The 24,192-nt window shown below is 46.4% G+C and overlaps 1 protein-coding gene across 1 annotated transcript in view; it reads right to left on the bottom strand.

Annotated features, from left to right (window-relative positions):
* The window catches only part of LOC140198469 (uncharacterized), a 151,656-nt gene extending 133,972 nt beyond the window's left edge, over positions 1-17,684 (bottom strand). The window contains 5 exon segments of the mRNA XM_072259554.1: positions 14,707-14,825; positions 14,922-14,944; positions 16,439-16,672; positions 17,091-17,186; positions 17,269-17,684. Coding sequence (XP_072115655.1) covers positions 14,707-14,825; positions 14,922-14,944; positions 16,439-16,672; positions 17,091-17,186; positions 17,269-17,679 — 883 coding nt within the window. The 5' untranslated portion in view covers positions 17,680-17,684.
* Between the last annotated feature and the right edge of the window lie 6,508 nt (positions 17,685-24,192).

Genomic DNA, 24,192 nt, shown 5'->3' with positions numbered 1-24,192 from the left:
CATTATGCTACCGTACCGTCCATGCAGAAAACCAAGCTGGGGTATCCCTGATTAGTCCACGCCTTTCCAAATGAATGTAGATACTGTCTCTCAGAATCCCCTCCATTAACGTACGCTCCACTGACGTGAGGCTCACCGGTCTGTACTTCCCAGGCTCTTCCCTACAGCCGATCTTCTGAGAGACAGGATCGAACAGCATTTGGAAAGATGAGGACTGATCAGGGACACTCAGCACGGCGTTGTGCATGGAAAATCGCGTCTCACAAATTCCAGTTTGTTGAAGAGGTGACAGAGAGAATTGAACAGGACAGGGTGGTAGACATTGTCCACATGAACTTCACCAAGGCCTTTGATGTTGATCATAGACCACACTTGGAGTTTGTGTGCACTTCTAGGTCCCTGACTCTGGGAAAGATGTCATTACAAGAAGATGGTACCAGGGCTGGAGGGCTTGGGTTCAAAGGAGAGACTGGATAAGCTGGGGCTATTTCCCTGGAGCGTTGGATGTTGAAGGGGGCCCCCTTTTCGTGGTATATAAAATCATGAGGGCAGATTCAACGTGTATACACATGGTCTCTTTGCCCAGAATAACAGAATCCAAAAGCAGAGGGCAGAGATTGAAGAGAAAGTTTTTTAAGCGATCTGTGAGGGAAGTGAGTACATGTGGAATTTGCTGCCAGAGGAAGCCGTAGAAACAGGTATAATTAATATATTTTAAAATAAATTTAGACAGGTACACAGATAGGAAATGGTTAGAGGAATATGGGACAAACACACGGAAATGTGTCTGTTTCTCTGGCGATGTGCCCCACTCTGATGGTGCATTTGGATATGTCACTGTGTGTGTGTGTGTGTGTGTGTTGTGGTAAATATCAGTGAGCGTGTGTTCACATTGAAGTATTGTATGTGTACGGGGTCTTTTTTTTGTATGTTAAATTTAAAATGGCTTCTTTGTTATGTTAATCTTTTAAATTGCTGCGTATGTGGATTAAAATGGCTTCTTTGTTACGTTAAATGCTGAGCAAGTCTCTAGCTAGACATTTGCTTGTGTTAATACAGACAGCAGGGTGCTATTAGTCAATGGGTGGTCATGTTACTTTTTTTTCAGATGATAATGCTGTCTCATGTGACTGGGAACGGGGGTTTTTGGCGGGGAGTCGGAGGGGAGACAGGGAAGACGACGGACGTGCGAAAAGGCTCCGGTTGATCACTCCAGGTGGTCCTGAGCCGTGAGTTGACAGGATACAGGTGGTCGTCAGGAATTTCCGAGCTCTAACTTGTGCACAAAGAACTTGGACTTTGATAAGTCTGGCGCCTTTTTTTTTTCCCATTACGTTCTTTTCTGTATTGAACTTATTACTAAGTCTATGAAATTAATATATGTAAAACGTACTGTGTGTGCTGGCTGATGATTGATGTTTGGGATTGTTTCGGGTGGCAGTGGTACAGCAACCGACTCCGTGGGAAGCGTTGAGGTCGGGGCCGGGCGGGATTTCCCCTAGACATATACGAGCCAATATAACAGCGTTACAAGTGGGGGCTACCATCCGGGATTTGGATTTTCAGTAAAGCAGTAATAGTTGTCGCATTAAGTAGTGCGAAGCTGGATCGAGATAAGATTGTAAGTTGGTGTGAATTGGAGGAGGTACCGGTGAATCATGCGTGTGTGGTAAGCGGGGTGGATTTCCACATTCCGGCAGATGTACTAGTGCGAGGGTTGAGTTTGATTAAAGGTATTGGGCAGGTAGAACTTATAGCTAGAAGGTGTGGGAAAGAACTGGAGTCCAGCTGGTTGTTGGTGCGGACGAGTGCCGACATCATGACCTTGGAACTACCTGCGACAGTCCACGTCCCGGGGGAAGCGGGGCCATGGGGTGTCCACACCCTCCCGGAGGACGAAAGTGAGGAGGTGCCAGAGGAGGAGCTAGATGAGGCCCGGGGGGGGTGCCAGTAGCCAGTGGTGGAGCTTTGGCCAGGCCCCGTCCCCCAGTTAGGGGTGAGACCTCCGAGTTAGCGGCTGCCATTACCTCCCTGGTGAGAAGGGTTGAGGGGTCCCGCCCGAAGCTGAGAATTTTCACAGGAGCCCTGCCCACCCCAGAAGGGGAGGACGACTGAGGTATGGATTGAGAATACGTCCCAGTTGTTAGAGGCGTGGTCAGGTTCGGATGAGGAAAAGAGACAGCGGTTGGTGGAAAGTTTGAGGGGAGGGTCAGCAGGTGTAGTCCGCGAGTTGAGAGCGGAATGACCCTCGGCTTCCCTGTCGGAGTGTCTGGACATTTTGGAGGGAGCATTTGGACTGTCAGGAGATCCCTGGCGACTTTTAGCAGAGTTTCAAAAAATGGGGCAGAGAAGAGGGGAAAAGCTCTCAGAATACATTTTCTGGCTAGAAGGAAAGCTTACTGAGTTGCGGTGCCGAGGGTTAGTGAAGGCGGATGAAATGGCGAAGTTGAGGATGAGTCAGATATGTAACGGTTCCCGGGAGGATGACAGGGTGGCTTGGAGTATCCGGCAGTCATATAAGAGGAGCCCCCCTCCATCATTCGGGTAGCTGATTAGAGAGGTGCGGGAGGAGGAGAGTGCTTTGGGCCGAAAAGGGGGCTCGGACACCCGGGGACGGTCTTCAGTGGTTCAGGGGGTGGTAGCTGGGTTGAGAACAGAGAAATCCACGGGGTCTCGGGGAGGAGGGACCCCCCGCTTGAGGGGATGGACAGGGGGAGTACCCACTTCGGGGGGCGTCCCGGGAGGAGAGAGGCGGCGGGTAGCGTGTGCTTTAACTGTGTATGTTCCTTACAATCACCCCCATCCGGCGTGCCTGTACAGCTGAAGCCTCTGCAATTCAGGTCTCACCAGCGCCCCAGCTGGGAACCGGGATTCCCCTTCCAGGTCCTCTGGGGCATCTACTAGCAGAGCCTCGCCCGCTGTACTCCGGGAAATCTGGAGGTCCCCATCACTAATGCCACCTCCCCTGGCCGTATCACCTTAGGATGGGGGTGATTGTAAGGATGCCCCTCGCGCACTTGTTCCCGGTTACGGTGATGTCTAGCGCCCCCGTGAGACCCACTGGAGGAAAACTATTGGGAAATTTTAAAGACTCCCCTGTACCACCGGCGTATAAGAGCAGGCTGGTGGAGAAGATGCTGAAGTTAGGGGATGTCTTTTCTCAGGGCGAGTTTGATGTAAGATTTTCCAAGAGCGCTCGGCACACTATCCGGGTGACAAATGACACCCCGTTTAGGGAGAGGTCGCGGCGGTTGGCCCCAGCAGATGTGGAAGATGTGTGGCAGCACTTGCGGCAGTTGAAAGACGCAGGGATTATTGCGGAGTCCCGAAGCCTCTATGTGTCCCCCATAGTGGTGGCAAGGAAGAAAAATGGGAAGGTACGCATGTGCGTGGACTATAGGACCCTGAACCGGCGCACTATTCCCGACCAATATACGGTCCCGAGGGTGGAAGATGCCTTGACCTGTCTGAGTGGTGCACAGTGGTTCAGTGTATTGGATTTGCGGAGTGGGTATTACCAGATTCCGATGAGCGAGACTTATGAGAAGACAGCCTTTATCTGCCCCCTGGGATTTTTCCAGTTTGAAGGAATGCCCCAAGGCATCTCGGGGACCCCAGCCACCTTCCAGCGGCTCATGGAGCAGACAGTGGGGGACATGAACCTGCTGGAGGTATTGGTGTACCTGGACGACCTGATAGTGTTTGGATCTACGTTGGAGGAACATGAGGAGTGGCTGCTGAAGGTGCTGAGTCGGCTGAAGGAGGAAGGGTTAAAACTTTCCCTGGATAAATGTCAGTTCTGTAAGACGTCGGTCAGCTATGTCGGGCACATAATCTCGCGAAATGGAGTGGCCACTGATCCGGCTAAGATAGCCAGGGTGACCATCTGGCCGAGACCCCAGAAGGTGAGCGCTCATTTCTGGGGTTCTGTGGGTATTACCGGCGATTCGTTAAAGGATATGTGAAAATGAATCATCCATTGAACCAGCTCTTGTGTGATTATCCACCTGTGGGGAGGAGGAGGAAGGGAGACAGAGGGCCAGAGGTAGGATACTTGAACCCAGGGGAGCCTTTTGGATCGAGGTGGGATGCTCAATGTGAAGAGGCGTTCGAATCTCTAAAAAGGGCGCTGACGCAGGCCCCAGTGTTGGCTTTTGCTGATCCCCGGAAGCCGTATGTTCTACACACTGATGCCAGTCACGAGGGTCTGGGGTCTCTCCTGTACCAGGAACAGGGCAACGGATTGAGGCCGGTGGCATTTGTCAGCTGGAGCTTGTCGCCATCTGAGAGAAACTATCCCACTCACAAACTGGAGTTCTTGGCGTTGAAATGGGCAGTGGTGGACAAGTTGAGTGACTCTCTATACGGGGCCCAGTTTGAGGTGAGAACTGATAACAACCCCCTCAGTTATATCCTGATCACGGCAAAGCTGGATGCTACTGGGCACCGGTGGTTAGCAGCCTTGTCTGCCTATGAGTTCAGCCTGAAGTGCCACCCGGGGAGTCGGAACATCGATGCAGATGCCCTGTCTCGTCGGGCGCATGACGAGTCGGGCACGGCTGAGGAGCGGAAGAGTGTCCCTGCCCCGGGAGTAAAGGCCATGTGTCAAGTTGGGAGCGACGGGGAAGCAGGAGCACAGATGGGAACAGATCGGGCAGTGGATCAGTTGCGGGTTGACGATGACGCGCTACCCACTGTTTACTGTAATGTGACTGCTCTGAGGAACAGGCAGCTGCTGGAGTTGAGTCCCCAGGAAGTAGAGGTGGCTCAGCGTGATGACCCAAGCATTGGCACTATCTGGTACGCGGTTAGCCGGGGTGATATGGGGCAGGCGGAGAAGGCGAAGCATGCCTCAGTTCCTCTACTACTGAAGGAGTGGCCCCGGTTGAAGCTGAAGAACCACGTCCTGTACCGGGTCACGTCGCCTCCGGACCACCCCCGCCGCTGGCAGCTGGTCATGTCTGAGAAGTATCGAAAGGCTGTGCTCCAGGCTCCACATGATGATCCCGGGCACTTAGGGGTAGAGAGGACCTATGGATTAGTCAAGGACCGGTTTTACTGGCCCCGGATGAGGGGGGAGGTGGAAGAATACTGTAAGACCTGTAGCCGTTGCGTCAGGAGGAAGACCTTGCCTGCGCAGGCGGCTCCGTTATCCCACTTGCAGAGTGCAGGACCCATGGACCTGGTGTGTATGGATTTCCTGTCTATTGAGCCGGACACCAGCAATACCGCCAATGTCTTGGTCATCACGGATCACTACACTAGATATGCGCAGGCTTTTCCTACTAAGGACCAGAAAGCGATTACAGTGGTGAAGGTGTTATGGGAGAAGTACTTTGTTCATTATGGCCTTCCCTGGTGGATCCATAGTGATCAGGGATGGGACTTTGAGAGCAGGCTTATCCATGAATTACTGGGTAGGCTTGGTGTTGAGAAATCCAGAATCACCCACAGGGTGATCCTGAGCCCGAGAGGTTTAACCGGACCCTGCTGGACATGCTCGGCACCTTGGAGATTGGACAGAAGAGTAAGTGGAGTCAGCACATTGCCCATTTGGTTCATTGTTACAATTGTACTTGCAGTGATGCTACGGGGTACTCGCCCTACTATCTGATGTTCGGACGGGAAGCGAGGTTGCCCATTGATCTGTGTTTTGGGACTGAAGCGGGGGAAATACCTTCGAAGCCGTGTCTGAAGTACGTGTCCGATATGAGGAGAGAGTTGAAAAGGGCGTACGAGTTGGCTGAGGCGGCAGCCACCAAGCAGAACCAGCGGAATAAGAAGAGGTACGATCAGAAAGTAAAGTTCGTCCGGCTATTGCCGGGAGACCGAGTCCTTATCCGGAATTCAGGACTACCTGGTAAGCACAAGTTGGCGGATCGTTGGGCAGCCACCCCCTATGTGGTGGAGAGTCAGATGCCGAATCTCCCTGTTTACTGTGTGAGACCCGAGGACGGGAAGGGGCCTGTCAAGGTACTCCATCAGAACCACCGGTTCCCTCTGGGTCGAGAGGTGAAGATGGACCCAGAGCCCGAATGGGAGTTTACAGCTAGTGCGAGGACTCTGCAAAGGCGCAGGGTGAGGGAAGAGCCCACTGCGAAGAAGACGGGGCCGGTCCCCACCTCGAGAAGGGATACGTCATCGGAAGATGATGATTCGGACGTGTGGTACCTGCTTCCTTTCGCTGATTCCCCGGTGCCGGGAGAAGAGGCTCCTGGCCTTTCCCTCACTGCGTTAGGGGAGAGGAGAAAGGGTGTTGCAGAGCCGCCTGTAATACAGCCGGGATTAGGGGAGGAGAGGGTGGAGCCAGAACCTGTGGCAGAGGGCTCACAGGTGCCGAAGGGTCCCTGTGAGGGTGGTGCCCCGTGTGAAGGTTTGACAGGTAGGCCCGGGGTGTCACCTGGGGTGTCTGAACTAGAAGAGTCGGCAGAGGAAGTAGAGGTCTCAGAGGAGTAGGCACCCCCTGGAGGGATTGATTTATACAGCGTTGGGAGAGCAGGGTGTGATCTCTACAGCCCTGGGAAGTTATGTCACTGCTTTCTGCACCTGGGTTGGGTTTTGTGTTTTGCAAGGAGCACTGGTGAACCCTGTTAACGTCATGAGGTCATGACTTTTATTTGGTGGGGGGGAGAGTGTACGGGGTCTTTTTTTTTGTATGTTAAATTTAAAATGGCTTCTTTGTTATGTTAATCTTTTAAATTGCTGCGTATGTGGATTAAAATGGCTTCTTTGTTACGTTAAATGCTGAGCAAGTCTCTAGCTAGACATTTGCTTGTGTTAATACAGACAGCAGGGTGCTGTTAGTCAATGGGTGGTCATGTTACCATTTTTTTTCAGATGACAATGCTGTCTCATGTGACTGGGAATGGGGGTTTTTGGCGGGGAGTCGGAGGAGAGACGGGGAGGACAGCGGACGTGCGGGGGTTTTTGGCGGGGAGTCAAGGGAGAGATGAGGAGGATGGCGGATGTGCGGGGGTTTTTCGCGGGGAGTCGGAGGAGAGACGAGGACGGTGGTCATGCGAAAAGGCTCCGGTTGATCACTCCGGGTGATCCTGAGCCGTGAGTTGACAGGATATGGGTGGTTGTCAGGAATTTCTGAGCTCCAACTTGTGCACAAAGAACTTGGACTTTGATAAGTCTGGCGCCTTTTTCTTCCATTACGTCCTTTTCTGTATCGAACTTGCATTAATTTCATAGACTTAGTAATATCTATAAAGTGTACTTGGTAAAACGTGCTGCGTGTGCTGGCTGATGATTGATGTTTGGGATTGATTTGGGTGGCAGTGGTACAGCAACCGACCCAGCGGGAAGCATTCGGGCCAGTGCTGGGCGGGATTTCCCCAAGACATATATGAGCCAACATAGCTGAGCGTTACATGTCTAGTGTGTGTTGGCAATGTGTGACGTGTGTGAATTGTTCAAGTCAAAAACATTCACTGTGTCTGAAGAAAGAGAATAGTTTCTATGTCACTGAGCGAACTAACAATGTGCATTGCTGAGGGTCTGACCACAGTCTGCCAATACTCGTTGTGTATGTGTGTGAGAGAGATTTCCCAGACCAGTTGTGCTGTGTGGGCTTCTCCCATCGTTCACTGAGATCAATGCTGGGTAGTGTGTCTGGTGTGATAGGGTCCTGACTTACTCTTATGAACTGTGCTTTTGGAAAGAGAGAGAGAGTTGTGGAACACAGCCACCTTGTTAAGAGAGAGAAAGAAAGAGAGAGAGGCGAAGCCTGCTTTGAGATGGTGTTGTGAGTTTTCAACAGCATGTTTACACTTTTGCAAGGACACTGGCAGCTTCCAAGTTCTTACAGAGAGAGAGAAGGGAGGAGCTGCTTTCTGAACAGTTGGTAGTCAGCATGGTGAGATAAATAGAAGGTCAGCTGCTAGACCGACAGACACATGGTTTTGGACACTGAATGAGCTTTGTTGTGCCCACAGAAAAGGTGGGTTTTGGAGGATCGATCAGGCGGATCGATCGGTGGCTCTCGCAGTGTGAAAAGGGTGTGACCAGTAGGGAGATATTCGTGTGTCCAACCCTTGCGTGGGTTGATAATTCCACCACAGAAGAACGGTCTCCTTTGTTATGGTCACAGTCTGTGACTTCTAAAGGATTTCGGAGGACAACGGTAAGATCGACGGTGTCAGCTCACCTGAAGACTCAAATCTCTCTCCCTCTCTCTCTCTCTGTCACTACTCAGCTCAATACCATGAACTGAACTGAACTTTACTCATCACCATAAGACTATCTATTTACCCCTAGACTTGAAGAAGCTTGGTTTTCATATATTTCCACATGTATTTATGTATAATCATTGCTAACCTGTTTGATATATCTGCATTTATATTACTGTATTGTGTAGTTACTAATAAGTACCATTAGTTAACAGTAATACCGGACTCCAAAGTGTTTTCCATTTCTGCTGGGTCCTTAGCCTGTGCCGTGTCCCTATCAAAATTGGGGCCTGCGTCTGGGATATGAACAAAATTGGTGGGAGCTATTCTAGAACTTGTGGGAGGCTTGTTTGAATTGATTGCGGAAGATGCCTTTCGATTTGGTCGCGTGGAAAAACAGCAGAAATGGATGTTAGGAAATTTCTGGCATTGCCAAACCCTGTGGTTTTGAAGAGAGCTAAAAAGGATAAGTTGTGGAAAATTGTTGAGGAACTGGAACTTAAGATGGTAAAGAAGGGTATGACTAAGGTAGAAATTCAAAGAAAAATAGTTGAATATTATATTTCGACGAAGCAATTTACTGAGGATGTGTTGAAAAATGTTTGCTGAAGGTAAAGTACTTACTGAGGCTGAGCTTCAGCTTTAGTTGGAATAATTAAAAACGGAGCATGAGTTGCAACTGAAACAGCTCGAGGCAGAATAGGCAGAAAAACTGAGTGAGTTTGAGAGGGAGATGTGGCAGCTGGGAGGTGCAGTGTCGGACCCGGCTGATTTCTACAGCTTGAAAGAGCTGGATGAATTTAAGAAGTGTGTACCCAATGATGTGAGGGCATACCTAGATGAAGAGGATGCCGCCACCATGCAGGGGTCTGCTAAGACAGCAGACAAGTTTTTTTTTAATCCACAAGGTTGAGATTACTCCAGATGAGAGTTACCCAGAGAGTAGCTGGGAGGTTCGGGGTAACCTTGAATTTGAAACTGGGACAAGTGATGACCGCCCAGAAGAGGCAGCTGTCCCGATTGCCGCTGTTCAGGTTGTTGAAGTACCTGTGGATTCACAGGTACTGAACCTTGTGTTGAAGCTCAGTTAAAGTCTGAGGTGTCTGACTCAGTTGGAAAGGAATGCAGTTCTTTTGTGTCAGATGGTCTTGGTTCAGTGAATAAGGGGTTAACCTTGGTACCAGTGGAAATTGAGGATTCTCAGTCACTTGTATTAGACAGTGTTCTAAAAGTTTGAAAACTGATGAGGTAAATGTTCCTGGAGATATTGAGAAAAGTGCTTTTTCTGGACTTTTGAATAAAGTATTTGTGAAGGTTGGATTGGTTGTGCGACCTTTGACCCTGCTTGCAGGACAAGGGCCTGCTGAGGAAGTATGTGCTACTCTGTTGAATTTTGTTTTGACATTTGGAGGTAAACACCTTCAAGGTTATGATGTTGTGGAGAAGGAGAATTGTTTTGGTTTTGAGATGCCATTGGTAGAGTTTGCTATGGAAACAAGTCAGAATAAAGGTCGTAGAAATAAGATAAATGGATTGTTTGGCCTCTTCCACAATATATACATAGTAGTTATAAGTCTGGTGATAATGCTAAATTTTGTAAACAATGGGGGGAGGTTGACACTTCTCCAAGGTTATGTTGATTTATCAGTTCAACTAATGAGCAAAGCTGCTGCTAAGAATTCACACATGAGGGACTGATGTTTACCCTGCCTGTGTAGTGACCTGAAGCATGTTTAGAAAGTCTGCTGAGGCCCATGATAGCAAAAACAGGGGTTTAAAGTATGACGATGTGTCACAGACTTCTCTACCTTCCATGTTACAACAGGATTTGGAGAGTAAGGCTGATGAGAAAGGCTTGTCCTTGTCAAGGAAGGAATTTATAGAGGAAGAGAAGCGAGATTCAGAAATTGTAGCTTTAAAGGAGACAGCTCTCACAGAAGAGGAGGTTCAGAGAGAGTCAGCAGGATATTATCTTAAAGATGGTGTGTTGATGAGGAATTGGAGACCAGCCATTGTGCCTGCAAGTGACAATTGGGCTATTGTGCATCAGGTAGTGGCTCCAATGGTTTACAGGGTTGAAATTTTAAGCATGGCTTATAGTATGCCTTTAGGTGGACATTATGGAGTGAGAAAGACAGTGAACAGAATTATGAAGGAATTCTACTGGCCTAGTTTAAGGAAGGTTGGTGTGAATTATTGCAGGACTTGCCATACCTGCCAGGTTGAGGGGAAACTTAATCAGGTTATTCAAGTGGCACCACTTAAACCGATACCTGCTTTTGGTGAATCTTTTTCCAGGGTCATAGTGGATTATGTTGGCCCATTGCCAAAGATTGCAGCTAGTTATCAGTATGTGTTAACAATTATAGGTTCCCTGAAGCCATGCCTCTGGGAAACATCCGGGCCAAGACTGTGGTAAAAGCACTCAGTAAGTTTTTCACACTGGTAGGTCTGCCCAAAGAAATTCAATTTGACCAGGATAGTAACTTCAAGAACATTCCAGGAGATAGTTGGAGAATTGGGAGCTAAGCACATTGGGTCATCTGCATATCACACAGAGTCCAAGGGAGCCTTGGAACAGTTCAACTCCACTCTTAAGACCATGATTAAAACATATTGTGTGAAAAATGGGGAAAAATTGGGATGAGGGGCTTCCACTACTCTTATTTGCTGTTGGAGATTCGATTCAAAAATCATTGGAGTGTAGTCTATTTGAACCTGTGTTCGGTCACAGGCCAAAAGGACCTTTGACCCTACTCAAAGAACTGTGGACTGATTTGGAAATATGTGTCAGTGTGCTTAATTAGGTTTTAAAATTTTGGGAGAGACTTGATAACACTTGTGACCTTGCAAAGGGAAGTTTGCAGAACGTTCAATTTAAAATAAAACATTTGTTTGATAGGATGACACCTGGGAGGGCTGTTATGAAAACAAATGGAGTCGTGAAAGCTGGGAATGAGGTGCAAAATCATTTTAACCCGCTGAATCTAGTATCAACAAGATTTAAGAATTCTATTGTTTTGAAAAATATTACTGATAAGGTCCATCAGTTGGAACCTACACCGCAAAAGCAATTGAAGGAATTAGCAAGCATAAAGATTTATTTTCTGATATTTCAAGATGGTGTACAGATGCTGTGCATGACGTCATTATAAGTTCAGCCCAGCTGATCAAAGAGCATCCTTACAGAATGAATTTAGAGGAAAAGTAAAATGGTTGAACAAGAAATTGGAAGCAAGAAGGAACAAGGAAAGAGTGGATGACTGTATTGATAAAGTGGGGAAGGCTAAATACCTTATAAAAATTGACCTGTTAAAAGGATACTAGTGTGTTCCTTTAACAGAGTGGGCTAAAGAGATATCAGCATTTGTGATGCCATCTGGACTGTATGATGTTTTACCCTTCAGGATGGAAAATGCTCCAGGGACATTTCAAAGAATGATCAATTCTGTGACTAGAGGGTCAGAAAATACAGGGGCTTACATTGATGATTTCGTGGTCTGGAATGACACATGGGAAGAGCATACTGAGGCTGTAGAAAAACTGTTTGAAAGGCTGTCCAAGGCCAACCTTACTTTAAACCTTGCTAAAAGTGAGTTTGGTCATGCCACAGTTACGTATCTTGGCTATGTAGTAGGCCAGGGCCAACTGGCTCCTGTACAGGCCAAGGTTCAAGCTATTGCTGAGGTTCCTGTTCCGACAGGCAAGAAAGCGTTAGGAAGGTTTTTGGGAATGGTTGGGTATTACCGAAAGATTTGTAAGAACTTTGCTGACATCACTGTCCCCGCTAAGAAAATTACTATGGAAGAGTGGAAGATTTGTATAGAGTGATATTTGCCAAGAGATTTACATCGGTGGTGTGCTAGTGGAACAGGTCAAACACTTTAAGTTCCTCGGGATCAATATCACAAATGACCTGACTTGGTCCAACCAAGCAGAGTTCACTGCCAAGAAGGCCCACCAGCGCCTTTACTTCCTGAGAAAACTAAAGAAATTTGGCCTGTCCTCTAAAACCCTTACTAATTTTTATAGATGCACCGTAGAAAGCATTCTTCTCAGGTGCATCACAACCTGGTATGGAAGTTGTCCTGTCCAAGACCGAAAGAAGCTGCAGAAGATCGTGGACATGGTGCAGCACATCACACAAACCAATCCACCGCACACTTTCAGAGCAGTGCTGCCAGGATAATCAAGGGCACGACCTACCCAGCCAACACACTTTTCATCCCTCTTCCCTCCGGGAGAAGGCTCAGGAGCTTGAAGACTCGTACAGCCAGATTAGGGAATGGCTTCTTTCCAACTGTGATAAGACTGCTGAACGGATCCTGACCCGGATCTGTGCCGTACCCTCCAAATATCCGGACCTGCCTCTTGTTTTTTTTTTTTTTTTTTTTTTTTTTTTGCACTACCTTACTTTCCATTTTTCTATTTATGATTTATAATTTAAATTTTTAATATTTACTAATTTTTACTATTTTAAACATTTTTAACATTTGTAGTCCAGGGAGCGGGAAGCACAGAACCAGATATTGCTGTGATGATTGTACGTTCTAGTATCAATTGTTTGGGGACTATAAAGTATGAAGTATAAGAGGCATTTGAATGCCTGAAAACCATCCTGTGCTCAAAGCATGTGATTTTTCAAAACCATTATCTATAGCAACAGAACTGGTGATGATGCCACTAAGGCGGTACTGTTGCAGAAAGGTGTGGATGATATTGAACACCCAGTAGCTTATTTCTCAGAAATTTAATGTGCATCAGAAAAATTGCTCCACTGTTGAAAAGGAATTACTAGCACGTATTCCGGCTTTACAACATTTTGAAGCCTATGTTTTTCCTGCCCAGAGACCACTTGCGATTTAAACGGATCACAATCCGTTGGTGTTTCTAACTAAGATGAAGGATAAGAATAGATGGTTATTAAATTGGAGTCTGATATTGCAAGAATATGATCTGAAAATCAAACATGTGAAAGGTACTGACAATGGTATAGCTGATTGTGTCACAGTTGGGAATGGACCCAACTGCAAGACACAGACACTGAAGTATTAGGAACAGGACTTGACTAGAGTAGGGTCATGACAGGATACAGACAAGGAGCAGGGACAAGAACGCAGACTTGGGCTAGGACATGGACAAGACAGGGAACCCAGACAAGGAACTATGCACTAGAAGCCTGGGCTTAGGCTCTGAGCCAGAGACTGGACAAGGACCCAGAACCTGAGTCTCACCTTGGGCTCAGGCCCCAGAACCAGGCAAGGGCATGACGTGACTACAGGACAGGACGTGGCTGGGGTCTAGAGGCTTGGGGCTTCAGGCTTTGGTCTTGAGTCTTGAGGCTGGGGTCTTGAGTCTTGAGGCTGCAAGCTGGGAGCTGGGGTCTTGGAATGTGGAGGCTGATAACTCGGAAGCTGGAGCACGGAGACAGACTGGAAACTGTACATCAACATAGAGCTGGGACTTCCCTTCAAAAAGCCAGGACTCACCTTTAACACGACACTAACATGAGACTGGACAGAACATAGGAATAGAGCTGGGACTTATCCTTAGACAAGCGGGACTCAACTTTATCTCCATACCAAGGTGGGACAGATCCATCCATCTGGTAACGGCAGAACAGCCGGACTTACCCAACAGTGGCCAAGACAAGACAGGTCCCCCGCCACCCTGCAGGGCAACGGCAGAACGGCAAAATTGGATTAATAAGTATGCAGATGATACTAAGATAGGTGGTGTGGATGATGAGCTAGGTTTTCAAAACTTGCAGAGAGATTTAGGACAGTTAGAAGAGAGGGCTGAAAGATGGCAGATGAGTTTAATGCTGAAAAATGTGAGGTGCTACATTTTGGTAGAACTAATCAAAATAGGACATACATGGTAAATGGTAGGGCATTAAAGAATGCTTTAGAACAGAGGGATCCAGGAATAATGGTGCATAGTTCCCTGAAGATGGAATCTCATGTGGATAGGGTGGTGAAGAAAGCTTTGGTTTCCGTGCTGTAATTGTTATATGTTATATATGTATAACAATACATATAATGTGGTGGTTTGATAACAACAGTGAGACTCGCGAGTCCAGCAGGGGGCAGAGCTGAGTCAATCAGACTGCGGTCACGGACAGGTCAGACAGGGTGAGTGGCTCAAAGGACTGGTGTATTTTTCTGACAATCCTTGTCACCGCAGTGATACCAGATTTTATCCCCCTTAATGTCATGAATGAAACATTAATTCCAGAGCTACTGTGGCAGGATTCAAATGCATGCATTGACATATTTTTCTGGTATGAATGGGATCAGGATGCAGTGGTTCATCCAACAGTCCCGTGAAGTGGTTATATTTTGCCCCAGTCTTGGTGTGTTCAGGGTTCTGACATCTGGATGATCATGTGACAGTGATGCCTCCCTGCAAGTGGAGTTGGTGCCAGAATAAACTTCAGTTCCCCTTCTGCCTATTATTACAACCAAATTTTGTGTCTAATTATTGATTTAATTGTGTCTGAAACAACAGCAAATGAATCTATATGTTTTACCTTGCTTAATGCCATCAAACGCTTCTCCCAATGCTGTGTCGAACAAATAGGGGTGATAGAATTTTTCAGCCAGTAGGGCACCACCTGTCACTGACAATATCCGTTCATCATCACTGATCCTGTAAATATTATACAGCTGGTTATAAACTGAGCATCAGCGATATTTGAACTCCTTTACAAATCCATACAGAGTTTCAGTAAAGACCATGTCCTACCTTCTCTTCCGACGAGCTTCCTCCTGAAATAAATCAAACACAGATCTCAACTGACTGAGACTGACCATTGGCATCGCAATAGCAGGAATCTGAGCCAAGTTATTAAAAGCTGCCGGGAGCTGAGGAGGAAGATGGTGCCTAACGGCGACTGCTTTGATCGCATCTTCGGAAACAGCTCTATTTCTATCTTTAGTATCTCTACTTTTCCCTTTTCAGGGTTCTTTTGAAGACCCTGACCTGGAGTTACACGCTGCCTTCGGTTCTTTCTGGGAGTGAGACCCACTCCCGGGGTCTCACGACTGGCCACTGTTTGATATATTGAGGATGCGGCCTAGAAGACTAGCATGCCTTCAGAGTTCCAGGATTTTGTGGCTCTGGAAGTGGGCAGACTCGAGGTCGGTGCCTCTGCGGGGAATCGGTGTGTTGTGGGAGATGGAAGATCGAAAGCAACAAGCTGGCTGCCAGCTGTGTGCCCTGAGACCCGAGTTCTTTTGGCACAGAGCTTGAAAAAAACAATGCAACAGACTTTTAACTTTGTAAATCAGTGAGTTGTTTGTTATGTCTCCCCTCTTGCAGTGAAATGGGTCATCTCTTTTTCCCATTTTAGGGACAGAGAGCCTGTGCTATGTTGAATAACCGGGTGAATGAGTAGTCTTTGGGGTACTGCAAGTCTGTGTCTTTATGATGCTTTGCTGCACGCTTGAGTGCTCGGTGGAGGGTGCTGATGGGGAGGGGTGGTCGCTGCCTTGCTGCTGCTTATGCGAGGGAGGGGAAGCTGGGGGGCTTTGGGGTCTAACATTTAACTCATTCATTCTTTGGGGCACTCCTTCATTTTTGTGGATGTTTGTGAAGAAAAAGAATTTCAGGATGAATATTGTCTACATTAAATGTACCTTTGAAACTTTGAAAACTCCCAGTAAACTCACTCCTACTGAGACACATGGAGAAAGAAAGGACACACTTCCACAGGAGAAAGTACAAGGTATGTTTATGAAAATTATACCATAACTGAGAGGATGGAACTCACAGGACAGACTGGACAGGTTGTGCATTTTTATCTGGATAAGATGTCAGGGAGGATCAGATTAACATTCCAAATGGATTTGATGGGGTGGGAGTGGAGAAAATTTTTCTGTTTTTTTGAGATCAAAAGTCAATTATAAAACATCATTTGGTTGTTAATAAATCCAACAAGAAATGTGGTGAAGAGGATATCAGAAACACACCAATAACCTATAACTGTAACTGGTTGTTACTCTGAGTATCAGGGATATTATACGTGGGAATCACAGAAACGATCAACAGCTCAGTGCTCTGATCAGAGTAACTCATTCCTGAGAAGGTTGCAGACTGGCCTGTGATGTCCAGATGTTGTGGGAGGCCAGTTTGGGACAATGACAATTCTGAACAGTCAAGACATCTGCATGGTGAAAATCAGTTCACAACTACAGTATTTGAGATAAAATACATCATTTTGTGACTGTGCACTATTATAGAACCAAACTGAAATCTCTCACCATGAGGAATGTGATATTTTCTTGTTGATCCATCCGTTCCTGTAACGTTGAGATTTCCTCCTGAATAGAATTTAAATTCTCTTGAATCTCTCGAAGATTTTTTTCCATTGCATTCAGAATCCTCTCCTCTTCTTCCCTGAGATCTCGGAGTGCACGTTGCTCTTTCTCAGTGAGAACCCGGTGCAGTTCAGCAAAATGGGATGTGATCTGGGTCTGTACGCTGTGTGACTGTTCCTGTCAAATGAAAGGAGAGGCTAGTTTATTATTTGAGGCTAGTTTTTGTATTTCCTTCTGACATGGAAGGTGACCATTCAGCCCATTAACGTCTCTGCTGGTTCTCAGAACAATCCCCTCCACCACATTCCCCCACGTCTCTCTGAAACATGCATTCCATCCCTGACCCACTAACTCCAGCCTGAATCACAGACCACCCACAATCACAAGGTTAATTACAGTAGCCACTTTACTGTTCAACCATGTTATGTCGGCTAAAGCAAGGTACTGGTTATGGGGAGAACATGCAAACTCCACGCAGACAGCTCCAGGGGTCAGGATCGATCCCAGGTTACTGAAGCTGCGATACTCTGCTATTCTGCATTAAAGGGAACAAAACTACACAGCGGATTTGTAAATTCTGCTCTGGAAGCCTCACCCGAACTCCAGAAATCTTCTCTTTCTGTTGTTGCTCCATTTCCTCGAAGTCTGATTTCTTTCCGGTGAGAGAGTCTAAGGAAGATTTAACTTGATCCTGGGATTTAGAGAGTGAAGATATTAGACTAAAATATGCAACTAAGTTTAAAAAAAACTGATCAAAACCTAGTTAGTTTGACCTTGTAGATTTCAACGGCTTCGTTAACCGGCATGAAGTTGTGAGACTTGTGTTCCCGCGCAGTCGCGCAGATCAGGCAGATCAGTGTCTTGTCCGTCTCACAAAACAGCTTCAGTTCTTCCTCATGTTTCTCGCAGTGAAGTTTATTTTCCTTCTCTTTCGGGTTCAGGTTTAGTTTTCGAGCTTTCTCAGACAGATTTGCTAAGGCCCGATTGACCCTGAGTGTGCGGTCTGCAAACTCCTCTCTACATTCCGGGCAGGAGTTTCTCTCCTCCCTTTCCCAACACCGTGTGATACAGGAGCGGCAGAAGTTGTGTCCACACTCCAGTATAACCGGATCGGTGAAGAAATCCAGGCAGATGGGACAAATTGCCTCCTCGGTCCAACTCTCGACCTGTCCTTTCGAAGCCATGTTAACTCCCGGTACTTCCTGGTTCAGAATCCTTTCACTTTCGGCGAGCTGCTGAACGCCTGCGGTACCGCGATTGTCCTCTAGGGGCGCTGCAGTCTCGGGAATGAATGTTCCTTTTCAGTGAGCAGGAATCGTGTTCATTTCCACAGCAGGGATCAGAAACACATTGAACAAGTCTAACATAGATAAAGCCGGAGAGAAGAGCTTGGTTCAGTGTACGGCAGAACTGAAGGGTCAAGTCTTGAAAAGAGAGACACAAGGGGCTGTAAATGCAGAAATCTGGAGGGAAAAGAGAGCTGTTAGAGGAACTAAGTAGGTCAGACAGCATTTGTGGAGAAAAATAGACAGGAGATATTGCGGGTTGAGACAGTCCAGGTGAAGGCTCTCGATCCGAAATGTCGATTGTCCATTTCTCTCCACAGATGCTGCCTAACCCTCAGTGTTCCTCAAAAAGCTCGTTTTGTTTAGCTCGAGGACAAAAGAGTCAGACTAAGGAGTAAAAACGTGGCTTATGCAAATTTATAGCAACTATTAAATCAGTTAATGGTATGGAACACGGGATGTGGAGAGAATCTGCTGTGAGGAGACTGATGCTGTGGCGATGACAAGGATGTGGCTGCAGGAATCACCACAGGACTGGACATTGTACGGCACAGTGTGGAAAACATTCAACTCCTGATTTCCATTTCCCTTCTTGATTTCACCACATACGGCCTGAGTCCAAAGGTCCGGTCTCACTTGTTCTGAACAGGACCCACGTGTGGAAATGGTTTTTCCCTGCCTGTCTTCTAAACCCTGTCAGCCCCAGAGAGCAGGGGCACTGGGCTGGAATCTCCACTCACAAACACAAGAGGTTTTGCAGCTGCTGGAATTCCAGAGCAACACGCACAATAACTGGAGGAACTCAATCGGTCAGGCAGCATATGGGGAGGAATAAACTGCGCTTCAGTCTGAAACGATGTCTGTTCTCTTCTCCGGATCTGCTGCCTGACACTGAGTTCCTCCAGTATTTTGATTGTGTTGCTCTGCAATCTCCGCGTCACTGAGTCTGACAGTCTTCATCAGCAGCTTCCACAACAGCAGCTCGAGGGACAGAGGGACTGGGGGTTGGTTTGTGGGTGTGGGGACCAGTCTCCCACTTAAATACGATTCAGTTGGAACAGCACAGAAAGAACCTGCCAGACAGCAGCGGTGAGTTCCAGGAACAAGTCAGTATATTCAGACGCTGTTACAGTGAACATCGGGGAACACTTCGAGTGTCATCGCAAAGATACTCCACGGAGTCAATGATCTTACGGGTTCCTGTTATACAATGGTGACATGCCGATTTCATAAAAAATCATCAGGAATCTATATTTCTCTGCAGTATTTGATCTTTAATTGTTTCACTGTGGTCTCTCTTTATCTCACTGACAACCATTTCCCAGTGCTCTCTGTAATTCACTGTCTTCATTTCTGACCCAAGTTTCCTGCCGTGACCCTCATTATCTGATGATAAACTCTCCTGCCGTGGTCTGCAATCCAACCTCCACCTGTTTACCTTTGATCCAGTGAGCGTCACCTTGCTGACTGAACACATTCACAGTCTAATCACTGCACTGACTGTCATATCGTCACCTCTCAGTGACCTTCTCCCTGGGTCTAATTAATTTTATCATAATTTCCCGGATTGTAAGGAACCTGGTTTAAACGTTTTATAAGCTTTCTAAATTCTCATGATTCCCAGAGATCGCTTCCTCAGATATCACTGCCTGACACTGTGTGGTGTGATTGTCACTTGCCACCTCTCAGCCCAGGCCTGGATATTGTCCAGGTCCTGCTGCATTTGTGTTGTGGGCTACTTCATTATCTGAGGAGTGGTAGATGGTGCTGAACATTGTGTCGTCATCAGTGACCATGCCGACCTCTGACCTTACGATGGACAGAAGGTCGTTGATGAAGCAGCTGAGGGTGTTTGGGCCGAGGACTCTGTCCTGGGGAGTTCCTGCAGAGATGTCCTGTGGCTGAGATGATCAGCTCCAAACACCACAACCATCTTCTTTGATTCCCACTGATTACCCCATTATTCCTTCACTTGCTCTATTTATTTTATAATTCATAGTGATGTTATGTCTTTGCACTGCACTACTGTTGCAAAGCAACAGATTTCACATCATTTATAACAGAGATAATAAACCCAATTCTGATTCTGTTTCTGCAGATTAGTCAGGCCCAGTGACCTGTCTGATCCGACCTCTCCCAATCATGTGTGTAAACTCTCCCAACACCCCATAATCTCTCAGTTCATCCAACAGATCACACATACAGCTCCTTCCCTCCGCAATAGTGAGATACTGAAAGGCATGTTTGAAATACAAAATGCAGCTCAGATACAGGCCAAATCTCATCAACCATTATCCACACTCTTACATTAACCCTACACTGCAGATCCCACATTGGTCTCATCAGTCACCTTAGTTCTGGAGCGGAAATGTGTCATCCTCAGCTCCGGGAGACACTGGAGAAGGTGCATTTCCGTGTGTAAGGGAAGAGTTAATTGTGATTCCTCCTTGGTACATGCTGAATTAAAATGGAAGTTCAAAGATAAAATGGTGGCAGGTTAGAATGTTGTAATGGCCTGTTTTCCCTCATATTGACTAATGTCTTGTCTCTTTTGAATGCACATCATGGAGATGAAATGCTGATGAAGAATGTTTTCCTCCTTACAGACCTGTTGTCTCCTTCTTCTGAAATTCTGTGTCTGGGCTGAAGGTCGTAAGAGATAAGAAGGTTCAGCTGGAACCTCCAAGCTACAGGGGTGATGATTATGTTATGCTTTGGTGCAATCTTAAAAGGTATAACAAGAGTATTTTCTTTGTGTAATGGGAGAGTTTTGTCTGAGGCTAGATCACCACCGGTGTTAATGTTGAGATTTACAGAAGATAAGGACGAGGGGAGAGGGAATAGAAACATAGAAACATAGAAAATAGGTGCAGGAGTAGGTCATTCAGCCCTTCGAGCCTGCACCGCCATTTATTATGATCATGGCTGATCATCCAACTCAGAACCCTGCCCCAGCCTTCCCTTCATACCCCATGATCCCCGTAGCCACAAGGGCCATATCTAACTCCCTCTTAAATATAGCCAATGAACTGGCCTCAACTGTTTCCTGTGGCAGAGAATTCCACAGATTCACCACTCTGTGTGAAGAAGTTTTTCATAATCTCGGTCCTAAAAGGCTTCCCCTGTATCCTCAAACTGTGACCCCTTGTTCTGGACTTCCCAACATCGGGAACAATCTTCCTGCATCTAGCCTGTCCAATTCCTTTAGGATTTTATACGTTTCAATCAGATCTCCCCTCAATCTTCTAAATTCCAATGAGTGCAAGCCCAGTTCATCCAGTCTTTCTTCATATGAAAGTCCTGCCATCCCAGGAATCAATCTGGTGAACCTTCTTTGTACTCCCTCTATGGAAAGGATGTCTTTCCTCAGATTAGGGGACCAAAACTGCACACAATACTCCAGGTGTGGTCTCACCAAGGCCTTGTACAACTGCAGTAGTACCTCCCTGCTCCTGTACTCAAATCCTCTCACTATAAATGCCAGCATACCATTCGCCTTTTTCACCACCTGCTGTATCTGCATGCCCACTTTCAATGACTGGTGTATAATGACACCCAGGTCTCATTGCACCTCCCCTTTTCCTAATCGGCCACCATTCAGATAATAATCTGTTTTCCTATTTTTGCCACCAAAGTGGATAACTTCACATTTATCCACATTAAATTGCATCTGCCATGAATTTGCCCACTCACCCAACCTATCCAAGTCACTCTGCATCCTCTTAGCATCCTCCTCACAGCTAACACTGCCACCCAGCTTCGTGTCATCTGCAAACTTGGAGATGCTGCATTTAATTCCCTCATCCAAGTCATTAATATATATTGTAAACAACTGGAGTCCCAGCACTGAGCCTTGCGGTACCCCACTAGTCACCGCCTGCCATTCTGAAAAGGTCCCATTTATTCCCACTCTTTGCTTCCTGTCTGCTAACCAATTCTCCATCCACATCAATACCTTACCCCCAATGCCGTGTGCTTTAAGTTTGCACACTAATCTCCTGTGTGGGACCTTGTCAAAAGCCTTTTCAAAATCCAAATATACCACATCCACTGGTTCTCCCCTATCCACTCTATTAGTTACATCCTCAAAAACTTCTATGAGACTCGTCAGACATGATTTTCCTTTCACAAATCCATGCTGACTTTGTCCGATGATTTCACCGCTTTCCAAATGTGCTGTTATCACATCTTTGATAACTGACTCCAGCAGTTTCCGCACCATCGACGTTAGGCTAACCGGTCTATAATTCCCCGGTTTCTCTCTTCCTCCTTTTTTTAAAAAGTGGGGTTACATTAGCCACCCTCCAATCCTCAGGAACTAGTCCAGAATCTAATGAGTTTTGAAAAATTATCACTAATGCATCCACTATTTCTTGGGCTACTTCCTTAAGCACTCTAGGATGCAGACCATCTGGCCCTGGGGATTTATCTGCCTTCAATCCCTTCAATTTACCTAACACCACTTCCCTACTAACATGTATTTCGCTCAGTTCCTCCATCTCACTGGACCCTCTGTCCCTTACTATTTCTGGAAGATTATTTATGTTCTCCTTAGTGAAGACAGAACCAAAGTAATTATTCAATTAGTCTGCCATGTCCTTGCTCCCCATAATCAATTCACCTGTTTCTGTCTGTAGGGGACCTACATTTGTCTTTACCAGTCTTTTCCTTTTTACATATCTATAAAAGCTTTTAGTCAGTTTTTATGTTCCCTGCCAGTTTTCTCTCATAATCTTTTTTCCCCTTCCTAATTAAGCCCTTTGTCCTCCTCTGCTGAACTCTGAATTTCTCCCAGTCCTCAGGTGAGCCACTTTCTCTGGCTAATTTGTATGCTTCTTCTTTGGAATTGATACTATCCCTAATTTCTCTTGTCAGCCACGGGTGCACTACCTTCCTTGATTTATTCTTTTGCCAAACTGGGATGAACAATTGTTGTAGTTCATCCATGCAACCTTTAAATGCTTGCCATTGCATATCCACCGTCAACCCTTTAAGTGTCATTTGCCAGTCTATCTTAGCTAATTCATGTCTCATACCTTCAAAGTTACCCCTCTTTAAGTTCAGAACCTTTGTTTCTGAATTAACTATGTCACTCTCCATCTTAATGAAGAATTCCACCATATTATGGTCACTCTTACCCAAGGGGCCTCTCACGACAAGATTGCTAATTAACCCTTCCTCATTGCTCAAAACCCAGTCCAGAATAGCCTGCTCTCTAGTTGGTTCCTCGACATGTTGGTTCAAAAAACCATCCCTCATACATTCCAAGAAATCCTCTTCCTCAGCACCTTTACCAATTTGGTTCACTCAATCTACATGTAGATTGAAGTCACCCATTATAACTGCTGTTGCTTTATTGCACACATTTCTAATTTCCTGTTTAATACCATCTCCAACCTCACTACTACAGTTAGGTGGCCTGTACACAACTCCCACCAGCGTCTTCTGCCCCTTAGAGTTACGCAGCTCTACCCATATCGATTCCACATCTTCCCGGCTTATGTCCTTCCTTTCTATTGCGTTAATCTCTTCCTTAACCAGCAATGCCACCCCACCTCCCCTTTCTTCATGTCTATCCCTCCTGAATATTGAATATCCCTGAACGTTGAGCTCCCATCCTTGGTCACCCTGGAGCCATGTCTCTGTGATCCCAACTATATCATAATCATTAATAACAATCTGCACTTTCAATTCATCCACCTTATTACGAATGCTCCTTGCATTGACACACCAAGACTTCAGGCGCTCTTTTACAACTTTCTTAGCCCTTATACAATTATGTTGAAAAGTGGCCCTTTTTAATGCTTGCCCTGGATTTGTTGGCCTGCCACTTTTACTTTTCTCCTTCGTACTTTTTGCTTCTACCCTCACTTTACACCCCTCTGTCTCTCTGCACTGGTTCCCATCCCCCTGTTGTGAACTAACCTCCTCACGCCTAGCCTCTTTAATTAGGGATGGAGAAGTGTGAGAAAAATTGTCGGATCTGTGACACTCTTCTGACATTGCAGAGATCGGCTCAGTGAATGATATGAATTATTTTGATTCTGTACTGCAACTACTGCAGACTTCTGATTTTTCTATAGGTGTTGCATTTGTACTGTTTCTAATGAGCTGTTTTCTTGTGGCCTTGAACACGTGTGCAGCATCTCCTTTGTTTGTGAATGCATATGTGAATAACCTGAGCAGAATCAGAAAATAACAGAACGAATCTTAAAGCAACACACATCAAAGTTGCTGGTGAATGCAGCAGGCCAGGCAGCATCTCTAGGAAGAGCTACAGTCTCAAAGTTGCGTTCACCAGCAACTTAGATGTGTGTTGCTTGAATTTCCAGCATCTGCAGAATTCCTGTTGTGAACTAATCTTAATTATCATTTTCTTTATACCCTGTGCGGCCAGCAGGTGGCGGAATT

The sequence above is a fragment of the Mobula birostris genome, chromosome 5 (assembly GCF_030028105.1).
Source record: "Mobula birostris isolate sMobBir1 chromosome 5, sMobBir1.hap1, whole genome shotgun sequence".
Lineage (NCBI taxonomy): Eukaryota > Metazoa > Chordata > Chondrichthyes > Myliobatiformes > Myliobatidae > Mobula > Mobula birostris.
This window is presented reverse-complemented; position numbering and strand designations above follow the sequence as displayed.